The sequence below is a fragment of the Hoplias malabaricus genome, chromosome Y (genome assembly GCF_029633855.1).
Source record: "Hoplias malabaricus isolate fHopMal1 chromosome Y, fHopMal1.hap1, whole genome shotgun sequence".
Classification (NCBI taxonomy): domain Eukaryota; kingdom Metazoa; phylum Chordata; class Actinopteri; order Characiformes; family Erythrinidae; genus Hoplias; species Hoplias malabaricus.
In genome coordinates this window covers 21,578,360-21,591,731 of record NC_089820.1, presented here as the reverse complement: position 1 = coordinate 21,591,731, position 13,372 = coordinate 21,578,360, and the positions used below count along the sequence as shown (strand labels likewise).

The 13,372-nt window shown below is 41.6% G+C and overlaps 1 protein-coding gene across 1 annotated transcript in view; it reads right to left on the bottom strand.

Moving 5' to 3' along the window:
- The window catches only part of LOC136679078 (transmembrane protein 8B-like), a 227,492-nt gene that overhangs the window by 1,336 nt on the left and 212,784 nt on the right, over positions 1 to 13,372 (bottom strand). The window contains exon 12 of the mRNA XM_066657358.1: positions 11,944 to 12,060. Coding sequence (XP_066513455.1) covers positions 11,944 to 12,060 — 117 coding nt within the window. The remainder of the gene's footprint in view (positions 1 to 11,943; positions 12,061 to 13,372) is intronic.

The following is a 13,372-nucleotide window of genomic DNA, read 5'->3' as shown; positions in this document are numbered from 1 at the left end:
TAAAATAATATTTAAAAACATTTATTTGTGTCTCCAACTTTTATAAGAAGCAAAGCCTTGAAAGTTACTAACTTTCATTACTCATTTATGGCATGTGGCAGAGTCTCTTATCAAGACTGACAGGGATTTTTCCATCATGTTACAGATGTAGGGAGTGGAGCCATATGGGGAGGTGGAGATAGGATGATTCTAAGGGCCTGTGATTGACAGAGACCCTAAAAAATGAATAGAACATTAAATGGTGGAGCACAATGTGTTATCTTTCCATAGAGACTAGAATCCTCGGTAGTGCACTCGGGATTGGACCCAAAGAGTCTTATTGCTATATCCGACTGGAGAACTGTAACCCCAGTCTATCACTATGATGTTCCAACCACACTATACTCCAATAAAACTGAATTAAAAATCACTTTCTGACCCATTACACTTGGAACTCCTGCGCTCACTCTGGGAAAAAAAAAAAAAAACAGTACCCCCCAATAATAAATAAGGCTCATGCATATTTTATGTGGTGATAGGAAACAATATCAAAGCTGCTGTCCATGTGGCAGATTCCCAACATTACATGCGGTTATGCCTGTATTTTTATCTGGATATGAACCTGATGCTTGAGAAACAAGACTGACCAGGAGTAAACAAGGTTTCTGTGGGATGATTTAGTTGTGTAGTTTGTACAACATTAAAATCCTCCATTATTATTTAAACACAGTTATCTCCTAGCAAGGGTCTAATCACATCTCTGCAGTTTTTGTACGTTCAGGGTCAGGTCAGAATTGTGGTCATATAGCTCCAGACCATGGCAAGAAATGAATGAATGAATGAATGAATATAAATAATATATTGTGTTCCATACATGCATTTCACTATTTAATGCCCAGTATCATTTATTTTATCCAAAGCTTCAAATCCATGTCCTCAAAGTAAAGGTATACACTTTGAGGAATTATATGTTCACTGCATCCCACTATTGTTGGCTAGGGGGCCAGTATATGGATGACATTAATGACATTATCCTGACATTGAATGAAAGCATGACCAAACCTTAGCTTTCGTAAGACTGTTAGTAGTTGTACCGTATAATATATGTTTATTTCAGGACCAATAAACAAATCAAAAAGAGAGACTTATCTAGGTTCCACACTTAAGAGTGTACACTTAAGCTGGTGGCATAGTGTATTCATGGCTATAAAATGCGTGAACCTCCGCAGATGGCAATATTTATGAAGACTGCTGTGTTAGAGTGCTCCGTGCCGGAGCACTAAGCCCAGTCACAGACGCGCTCTCCCTCCCTCGACACCACACAGTCCATTATTCCATATCACTCGGCCTTTCATTGATGCCATTATCAGTAATGCAAGCACTTCACCATGGACCAGCTTTTCACAAGTGCACTCACCGCATCGGGGGGAAGAGTTGTAAATGCAATCATGAAAAAACTATGTGCCTTTCCAGACCTAGAGTTCCTAAGATTTAGTACCATTCTTTCTCAGGCCCTATCGCTGAAGTGGGGACCGTCTGTGATGGTTTGACCCCTTTGCAATGCTAATGTAACATTTAAAGCTGGAGAGATAAGGCACAGCTCAGTTTTTTTTTTTTTTTTTTTGCACTGCGCTGTGAGCTTTGGCCGGCATGTGGCCCTGCCAGATGCTCCATACAAGCACCAAGGTAGTGCCTTTCATTCCTATCCCGCTCCAGATTCCTACTGCCATCAATGCAAATCAGTATTTTACACAAGGTTACCAAAGATCACCCGTCCCTGAAACATCAGACAGCGGAGCCTGAGGATTTTAAATGTACCCTGACACATCCTGGAGCAGCCTCTTTTTGGCGAGTGATTGACTGTAATTACACCAATCAAGGCAAATAGTGAGTATTTTGAGTTTTCAGAGAAAGACAGATGGCTCTGCTTTGGCATACTCCTAAAAAAGTGGGGCAATGACACTGAACTAGCTGTAGTGAGTTTCTAAAACTTTAGTCAGCAGAGCTGAATACATAATCAGCTGCATGTGTAATAACTCTCCCATGTTATGTGCACTTCCTCTGCATGTGAGAGTAGAAGAAAAGTGTATTTGGCATTTTCCATGTTCACACAGCCCATAATGTTTAGGCTCATGCAATAGTTTCACATGTTGTTGTGACAGCACACAGACAGGATGCAACTGACTGAATACACATCGTCACTGATGCAAAACATTGCTCTAAGAAGCATCAAAAGCTATCTGACTGCTAATGATGGAGCTTATTAAGTGCAACCACTTTTAATTTACTCACTCACTCACATAAATACATACTCATTCACTCAGTCACATACAGTGTACAAGGGCGTATATTTGAGTGAGTTTGGATTTGAATGAGTGAGCAAATATGAATTAATGAGTGACTATAGGAATAAATACAAGGGATTGGACAATGAAAGTGAAACACCTGGTTTTAGACCACAATAATTTATCAGTATGGTGTAGGGCCTCCTTTTGCAGCCAATACAGAGTCAGTTTGTCTTGGGAATGACATATACAAGTCCTGCACAGTGGTCAGAGGGATTTGAAGCCATTCTTCTTGCAGGATAGTGGCCAGGTCTCTACGTGATGCTGATGACTCGCTCCTCCAAAACACCCCAAAGTGTCTCAATAATATTTAGATCTGGTGACTGTGCAGGCCATGGGAGATGTTCAACTTCACTTTCATGTTCATCAAACCAATCTTTCACCAGTCTTGCTGTGTGTATTGGTGCATTGTCGTCTTGATACACAGCACCGCCTTCAGGACACAATGTTTGAACCATTGGATGCACATGGTCTTACTGGTGCAATGTGCAGTTAATGAAGATTGGCCACCAGGCTGCTCCAATTTAGCCATGAAACCTCCCACACTACAATGACAGGTGTTTCACTTTCATTGTCTAACCCCTGTATATGATAAAGATTAGTCACTCACATATACACTCACTCACTCATCGACATACATGTGCTCACATATACAAACACGCACATTCATATATGGTCCCTGTCCAATTAAAAACATGTATCTCCAAAACTAGCAGTTTCACAGGAGAAGGATAAATCCTTAACTTTCAGTAAAAGTCGTAACTTTAGAACATTTCCACTGGCTCATTCATCATGACCTTTTCACACAATGTGAAGGACAACTGCTCTCTTCAAATGATGTAGTAATCTAAAATTGGACAAAAATGGAGGTACATGTTTTTAATTGGATAGCGACAATACAGGGGGTCCTCGACTTACGACGTTGATCCGTTCCTACGTTGCTTCGTAAACCGATTTTCGGTGTAGGTCTGAACATACGTACATACTGTATGTAAATAACATACTGTAAGCACTTATCCTAACACCTATCCTCCTCAGTCCTGAGCCGCGTAACCGTGTATTCTTCCGCCGCACACACTTCCATTCGCATTACAACGTTTACGACTCAAAACCATTTAAGTCGAAACAAGGCTGTATGCAGTAAATGGGAGATGATTTTCGTGTTCGTAACCACGAAACATCGTAACTCGGGACTGACGTAACCCGAGGACCTCCTGTATATGTTCAGTAACTTTTCCACTGCATGGTACCTACACTATTTGACTATGATCAGTTTTTTTGCAAAGTTGGTGCCTGGAATGAGTTCCATTTTTTTGGTTGTGGTTCCAACCGAGCCAACTAGGGACTAAACTGTAATGTATAAACCTTGCAAAGTGCCGATTGGCCAGGGAGTCCCTCTAAACGACAAAATGCAGGTATACAACACAAAATATTTTGTATGGGTCGTAGTAGGAACCAGGTACCAGCTACAAAACAAAATGAGTAGAGTCGAATAGTGTAGGTAGTGTAGTGCAGTGGTAATATTCCAGTAGTCGCTGACATAGTAATTCACAAGCATACTCACTCCATCACATACAGATATATTCACTCACTCACATGCAGACTCAGGTACTCCTGAATAAGGATTACACCACAAGGGGTGCTATTTCTCACATACTCCCTCAGAATAGTGCTATGGACGGTGTGTCCTTGCTTTCAAACGTTGACTGTATACACCCACTCCCAAAGTTGTTTCTCTGGACTTGAATCACACCATTAACAGTGAAAATGCCTTTCTCGCCATCACAGTACAGCTGCATGGTGCTGCACTTAGATTTAAAATTTTAGCTACTGTCTCACCACTGTTGCATAACCCTGCATCTTTCTCTCATAAATATGCCTCTATTTGTGAAGTAAGTCAGAAAAATACAGATGAACCTTGACAGCTATTATGAATTTTCTATGGAAAGGTTTTTTTTTTTTTTAATGGAATTTCAGATTACTTTTCCGCTGTGTATCACCCTACTCCGCACTTTCCAACTCCCACACAGCTACTACACTACGTCTGGCATGTTGTTCTCGTGTCCTAGAAGTCTTCTCCTGCGTTTTTGCCTTAGTCTTCTTCTGACACAATGTGTTCTTGTGTTTACCTGCACTTTCTTGCCTTAATTGTGCAGAGCAATCTAATTGATTTGTGGCTCCCCCAGTCACAGTAGGCTACCAAGCTGGGAGTGTGAGAATGGCTGGATACGATCAAATCCTCACAGCAATGTTACAGCAAACTCATAAAACTCCTCTCCTGAACTGCAATGTTCTTTGGATTGTGAAGTTCTCTCTTGCATTTCTGTGTTCTGAAAAGCAGCTGATTCACAGAAGAACCCACTAATTAACTGCTGATTAACTTGAGCGTTTCTACCCAGTGACATGATTTGGATTTTGTTGTTTGCAGGTTCATTATGGAGCACATGACTGATGCTTATATATCACACACTGGACCATCTCGCTCATGCTCATGCATTAGAAAAGCCTCTATCACAAATTCATATCTGGAGCAGAGAAGATATATGAGGATATTCTGACCGCATTCTGGCCACAAGATACAACATTATACAGTATTGTAAAGGTCCAAAAACCCATATCCTGCCTATTCTGAACTGTCAGGGTGTAAATAATTGCAGAATAATTACGATTGCCATCTCCATGGCAACCTAAAACACCACAGCATCTGCACCTGTGTGATATGTTAGTCAGAACCTCTGTGAAACAGCCCTTTAGCCTTCTGAACCCCAGGGTTCAGAGGTGTCTTTATCGAGGTGAATGATGTTATCGCTAGCTCCGGTCTTGTGGAAGACCTGACATCACATAAGCCAAACTTTGTCCCACACACTAAGTGATGAGGCATCATCCAATGTCTCTAAGATGAGCTGGAGTGGTGTATTTGTGCTAATAATTTACTTTTTGAATTGTGCCAGCAGGTGTTATTTTCATTTAACCCATATTTGAGCTTTTTAATAAAAAGCTAATAATATTCAGCTATATTAAAAAAAAGTTACAGGATCAAAATTGATTGTAAAAGTTGTTCTTGGTGATGTAACTCTAATGAACACATACTGCCTGCTGAACAGAAGCTCGTGGACATTCATCTCAATTTCCAGCCTTCTATCTCATTGATTAGAAATGGTTGCATTTCACAATAAAAGGTAAGAATAAGTGTCCTTCATCCATGAGCTTGAATAAAACGTGACCCAGGGCAGAGTAGTGTAATAAATTTGTATACCCAGTAAATATTCTGAAAAGACATACTTCAGTAAAATGGACTTCATCTCTCACCTTGGTGAGGGCTTTGAGGAGGAGAATGGATATTGATCGAATGATGCAGGAATCAATGCTTCCTTGACACTTGGCATGTCAGAATTCTGGCGTTTTGTGCCTCAAATCGAAAGCATTTTCTCACAGTTCCATGCTGAAAACAATTGCTGCCTGTGTAGACAGCTCAGCTTGTACTCCCCAGTAACAGTGGCAATGCTAATTTACCACACATCTCTCTCTGTTTTGTCTCTTTTCTCTCTCTCTCTCTCCTTCTTGTTCAACCCTAATTTGTCTCTCCATCCTCCTCCTCTTTCTGTCACATTCGTGCTTCTACACGACTGCAGCCCTCTGCTCTGCTCCGCTGATCTAATTTGAGCTCGTCTCTGCACATTCACCACGCTAGACCCGGCTGAAACAATGCCATAAACAAGCTGATATTAATGATCCTCAAAAGATAAGCACACCCTATTCAGATGGTGCTGTTGCGGTGGTTTCTGAGGCGCAATGAATTAAGATTTTCACTATTCATTGATACAAACACAAATAAATGCAAACAAACCAAAAATATTGCAAACTGGAAAGATGTTTTGAGACATGTTTAGGGAGAGATAATTTCTGATGCCAGATTTTTTTCTTTTCGAAGCTGGTTGTTAAAAGTACATGCTCATTTAACCATTCCATGAATTGTGATGCTAAAGCATTCATTCATTCATTGCCTGTAACCACCTTTCCAGTTCAGGGTCACTGCACACAAAGCGGGAACCACATTACAGGGCACCACACCTATGGACATGTTATCCATGTACCAACGTGTGAATTTCGACTGCGGGAGGAAACCCATACAAACAGTGACTCCCAGACTGGGGCTCAAACCCACAACCCCAGGTCCCTTGTAACAATGACACTACCTTTTGCACCACAATGCCACTCTGATTCTAAATCAGTTAAAGCCTATATACGTAGGGTGGGTGTTTGCTGTTGACAGAGGGTCTCAGCATTTTGTACCTCATGGCCCACTGTTTATAACTACAAATCGTAACGGTCCATGAAAAGAAAAAACACATTTTTAAATGTAAAATCACTTGTGCAAAGTGCAAACATGAGAATTAAGGAATTAGGTATTGCTTTAAAAATATATATTGTCCATTTCAGATCAATCACAATAACTATTGTGTGTAAAGATATTAAACAAGTAGAAAAGTGAGAGGAAACTGATGATGTTTAACACTAGAAGTGCTAGGTGCCTGTCATTTAATTGCTGTGACCTCCTACCCTGCTTGTACCCTTAAGTGCCAAGCTCCTGCATTTAAAGGCTGTTATTCTCTTTCCTACCTGTAGGTGTCGTAATGAATTTTATTCAGGTGGATGGGCCTGTGGATCACTAGAGGGAGCTTAACCCTCCGCAGCCAAATCCAGACGGGAAACGGGATGTCTGGTCACCCGAGATATGTTAGTGTGGGATGAAAATGGAAAAAAAGAAGAATGAAGATATCAATTAAAAGCATTAACTCATGCCTGTCTTTGATCTCTGATGATTAACCTAGCGCTAACACGTGTCAGTAGTTAGCCTTGAAATTTCATATACAGGGTGAGTCGAAAGTCACAGGACACACTTGTATCTGATTACCCTGCAAGTAATGGGTGAGGGGGGCTAACTTTAAGGCTATGACATGGCGGCCATCTTAAAAGCCGCAATATTGTATCAAGGGCAAGTTTTCCCAATGGGAAGTTGGTCATATAGCATATCAAAAAAGTGTCCTGTGAATTTGGGTTCTGCATCCACAGAGTCAGCCAATGGCAGAATGAAATATTTGAGAAAAAAATCCAGAAATGTCCAAAAAGCAAAGCTTTAATTTCCCTTGTGGCAAGAACTACACTGAATCAGTACCAATGAAGTGACGTGTAGCCCACTTTAAACAACACAGCATAGGACAGTAAACAGTAAAAGAACTAATACGTAATCTAGAAATTATTTAAAGTATTTGGGCAAATGTGTGTAAAAGTAATATGCAAATACTACACTGTCTTTAGCATCCAGAAATGTGTGTAGTGGTGGGAAGTCCCAGACACAGTCTCACATGGATACCCCACTGGTTTTCTCACTGAACATCTCATACCCTATCACCCGTCACTTACTATTCGCTCACAGGCAGCCGGTCTACTCTTAGGAAAATCAGTGCAGGAAAAATGCTCCACTTCACTGCAGTAGCCTCCCTGTTAGTGTTTGGGGCTCAGGCACAATCTCAATCTTTCAATTTAAACTGAAAGTCTATGTTTTCATGTATGATTCTGGTTAATCATCCACATGCATGCTACAAAGGTTACATATTACCACAATTTTGTATTAACTCTGTCTTATGACCATTATTACACCTTTTTTTTATTTCTCTCTCTCTCTCTCTCTCTCTCATGTATGTTGCCTTTCTTTTGCTGGATTGCTCACTTCGTCTGTGGATGGCTTTCTCCCCTGGTTTTTCCATTAATCTACTAATCCATTGCCCCCTTGTTTTACCTTGCTCTCTGGTATTCTTTCTCTGCAATGAGATGCTGTGTTCCTGATGCTCTCCCTGATGTTGCCCTGATCATGCCCTGTGTTTTACACTCCCACAGTATCACTGATCAACTGTCCTGCATCCTCGATCTTTAATTCATTATCTCTAACAGCTACTGTCTTACTGCTCACTGATGTCTTACTGATGGAGTGGTTGATTGAGTAATAGACACAGATGGCAATATTTTATCTCAACCTGGTTTGGAATTCTGTGAGGAGTTTGGTGTGTTCTCCCTGTGTCCACGTGGGTTTCCTCCGGGTGCTCCGGTTTCCTCCCACAGTCCAAAAACACACGTTGGTAGGTGGATTGGCGACTCAAAAGTGTCCGTAGGTGTGAGTGTGTGAGTGAATGTGTGTGTGTTGCTCTGTGAAGGACTGGCGCCCCCTCCAGGGTGTATTCCCGCCTTGCGCCCAATGATTCCAGGTAGGCTCTGGACCCACCACGACCCTGTACTGGATAAGCAGTTACAAATAATGAATGAATGGATGGATGGTTTGGAATTACATTGAAAAATAAGTGTTTTCCTTCTCCTGAAATGTTTGGAGATGGAAGGCTGTTTTTTCCACAGTGATTGGAAATTAAAATGTTAGCATATAGTTTGAGAAAATTAAGCATTTCTATAGACTGCTTTTGATAAAGAGGAAAATGTGGAAGAACTAATTTAGAAAAATAGACATTTTGACTGACATTAACATTTTCACATTCACTGACTCTGAGTGAGTCCTGCTTCCTCCATCTTAGCATTTATCCACTGGTGCAGAAGACATTTTGACTTTCATTTATTCAGTCATTCATCTGTTGTAACAGCTTCTTCCTGTCCAGGGGTCAGAGTGGGTCTGGAGTGTAGATGGTATCACTGAACACAAAGCAGGAACACACCCCTGACAGGGCTGTGGTCTGTTGCAGGGTTCTGAAACATAATCCTTGTGTTTTATTGTTTACATATAAAGACATTTCCAATTTTATGTTCCAAAAGTTCATGATTCGTTTGTTGATTACCATTTTCCAACCCCTCTTTTTGTGTCTTTAAGACTGACATATGTAAACGCACTTCTGTTCTGATTGTCTGTCCCGTATTGTGCCTCGCACAGGAAGCGGTTCAGGATGTATGTGATTGTGTTGGCTTTGTGACATCACAAAACAGTGGATTCAAAAGTTAAAAGACAGAAGAAGATATAAAGAACCTATGGGCATGTAGCTAGAAAAATTCAGACATAATGTATGTATTTATATATCTACAGATCTAATCATGATTAATAACCAGAAAGTACTACTTTCCCATCATCCTATGAATGTGTTGCATCAATATTTTGCGTCTTAATGTGAGTCACAGCTGCTGCAATGCTTAAAAAACAACACTCCCCCTTTTCTGTATGTATGAGCTCATCCATTTTCATGTAATGAAATGTCTGTTGCCTGCTGGGTGCCGGGTGCCTATACTTTATTCAAAACCTCATTTACGCCTCATGTTTTTCATACAAACACCGAGGTGTGTGTGTGTGTGTGTGTGTGGTGGGGGGGTGGTGTTAGTGGGAGAACAGCAATCACACTGAAAATATCTGTTATTTTGCTTTCTCTTCTCTAGTCTCCGTCTTCCAAGAACAGCAGACACACACCAATCTCTTGTCCTTCTGTAAATCGATCAGAAAGTCTGGCTAGCTACATTTAGCAAGTGATTCATGCTCATCAGTGTCGTCTCTTGCTCTTCTCCACTCTTCTCCACTTTATCCTCCACATATCCGCCACAGTTCGACTCAAAGGAGGCTTCTCTAAAGCCAATGTTCACACCGCACTCCAGTGTCAGAGGCTACAGCTAAGCCCCTTCCTCTCCCAGCACCCATTATTTTTTATCTACTCACTTCAGGAAATACATTATGGCCCGGAGAAGAGTTAACGAAAAAGAACAAGCTGACTGGTAATGGAACTATAAGGGCATGACTAATACCATCTGGATAAGGTAATGTCAGGGCCCTCTGTTTATCTTAGCTAGCACCCTAGCCAAGATAAACGCATGCCACAATATCCCAACAATATGTCCACAGCATGTCCCAGGAATAGACAACAAGCTGGATTGCCTGACCCAGAATGACCCAACACATCGCAAATGAACATGTACAGCACGCTCCAGGCAATGGGGTCAAGAAAAGGCTAATGCTAGCTAGCACAAAAAGATCAAAACGGCCATAAGCTTCAAGCTATTTCCACCACATAAGCAATTATGACACAATACATATTTGTCTTGCTCTGTTTTCAGTCAGCTATGTGTCTAAACTTTAGTCTACAACTCGTTTCTGATGTGACTCAGCTCTGGCAGCTGTGAAACCATGAAAAATGTCTGAATCTGCCATGCCTTTTTTAGCATGGAGGCAATGTCCTGCCAAGTCTTTCCAAATACAGAAACCTATTTTTCACTCTGGCTGAAGTTTCCTGACCTCAAAACAACACCTGTTTCATTTCCATTCTATATCTCTGAATGTCCTACTATGCAAGAGCCTTGGCTGGTAGTCCTTGCCGCTGGCGAGGCAACTAAGTGAGATTATGACTATTCAGCTTCCTTGAGTGCATATCAATTGTTACACTGCTTAAATTACTAAGACCTTGTTCAGAAAGGCAGCTCAGATCTGGTTCCTGAGTATATCTGATATGAGCAGGTCAGGTTTTCTGGAGTCTGCAAATCTGCAATGACCTTATAAATTCAGATCACATTCAAGCCATATCTGTAGGCTTTATTGCCACACTGAGTAAAAAAGACACTCTGAAATAACTTCAATGGGAAATTAAATCATCTACATCCAGAGATAATATATGTAACGTGTTCTCAAATTATATCTTGATGTAGATGATTTAATTTTAAGCAACCATTTTACGTTAAAAAACAAAGTAAAAAATAAAGTACATTAAAAATATTTTCTTTTAGTGCATTCCAGGCCGGAGTTTCTTGCCTTTTGTCCCTAAAAAAAAACTTGATTTTCACCATAAAATTCAGATTTGGTCACTTGTAACATGCATTATGGACAAAAATCTGAATCCTCTGAGTCCACTGGATGGTTTTCAATTTTGTACACTTCTACAGAACACAGAAGAAATTCATTCATTCATTCATTATCTGTAACCCTTATCCAGTTCAGGGTCGCGGTGGGGTCCAGAGCATACCTGGAATCATTGGGCGCAAGACAGGAGCACACCCTGGAGGGGGCGCCAGACCTTCACAGGGCAGAGGAAGGACTGTCCAGTGCAAAATAATGTCCCTGAAATTCATATTCAATTATTAAGACTTCAGCTCAACTGTTCACTGGTCAGGGGTAGGCTTCAAAATAATGGAGCTGCCAAGATGCTTGTGACAAAATGGAAAATGAAGGTCCAGTGACAGAAACAGGATTTCATGGATAAAGAGAGGTTGGAAATTCCTGTCCTCGCAGACAGTGACCTGAGGCGAGGATGGAACCTGGAGCTGTTTGGCATCAGCCCTACTGCTGTGCCACTGTGTCACTCGGGTTGGAATATGGTGATGGAAAGCAATTGTGACTGGTATAAGTGGATTGTTTGGTGAAAGCTTAATAAAATGCAAGTACCATGTAGGAGATGATTCCTGTAACAGCTCATAAAAGTTGAAACAAATGCATCCTTTTCTTAGAAAGCTTGCCTTCCAGAGAAGTGAAGGCGACGAGGAAAGGCTTGCCGTACATTGCTGCTAAAACACTACTCCAGAAGCTTTACGGTGTCCTGACAGCTAGGCCATGAATGATTGAGCAGCTCAGCTGTGTTACTGAGGGTCTTACCCAGGCGATGGCCATTATGCCTAAGGCAAAGAGGCTGGGGCCGAGCAGGTTCCAGAGGCCGTGGCGATCCAGCTGCAGGGCCATAGACAGAGACATGGCCCCCAGCAGGTAGAGCACCTAGTAAAGAGAGAGAGAGGAAGAAAGAGAATGCCTTAAACTGGGTCCTAGACTGGGTTAAACATATCCACATGTCTTCCAATTAAGGCCAGCCTGCTGGGCCTACCTTCAGCCAGACAGACAGTGGAGGCAGCTTCTTATAAAGTTGCCCACCCTCCCCTTCGCCCACCCCATCTTCCCCCCACCAGTCCTGCCAGACACTGCTGCTGATGTGAGATGGGTGATTTGATTAGTGCCCACATACTGCTGCTCTCAGCAAAAACACACACACCCTCTTACACATTCTCCCTGGAGAAATGCAGCTGCTGTACGTACAATGTCTTCCACCCCTTCTCAGATACACACAGCATATGGTCGGACTATACTTCTGAGGACTTACAGTGCATACAATAATACTGATCTTAAACCTTGACTTTGAGTTGAATTCAAATTTCACTGCAGGGGCAAGACATGCTGTTGAATTATCATAAGGACATGAGGTCCCCACAATGATGGTTATACAAATTCATAAATGTACACACTTATACATGCTCTTCCATGAACCTCTGGATCACTATAGTCAAGTAATACTACATCTAAACCTAAATCTAACCTTAAACTCAGGATTTAAAAGGCAATCGTTGCAATCTTCTGGACTTCTGGCTCCACCCAGGGAGGGCAAGATAAGTGACTGTGCATTTGCAAACACACACATACGCACACCAACACACACACATTGTGTCTTAGAAGCCCGCACATTAATCTAATGCTTTCCCTCCTCATTCTTTTTCTCTTTAATTCTTTCTCCCTCCTGACTGATCTAGTCTGGGGAGCAGCTAACAAGTAAAGCAAAGAAATGGTCGATGCTCTCTCTCTCTCTCTCTCTCTCTCTCTCTCTTTCTCTTTCTCTCTCCTTCCCTATCTCTCTCTCTCCCTCTCTCTCTCTTTCTTTCTTTCTTTCTCTCTCTCTCTCTCTCTCTCTCTCTCTCTCTCTCTCTCTCCACCCCCCTCTCTCTCTCCCTCTGTCTCTCTCTCTCTCTCTCTCTCTCTCTCTCTCTCCACCCCCCCCTCTCTCTCTCCCTCTGTCTCTCTCTCTCTCTCTCTGTAACACACACACACATACACACACACACACACACACAGATTTACCTTTAAATGCACTGTGATTGCTGGGAAGTGTAACAGATTGCTAGCATTCATATTTATAATACTCTTCTAAATAAGAGACCCTTCATTTATTTCATTTCCAATCAAAACATCTTTTTAGTATGAGGTGCTCATTTTTCAGCAGATATCTCTGAGGAGATCCACTTGTTCAGGAGCAAAAAAGAAA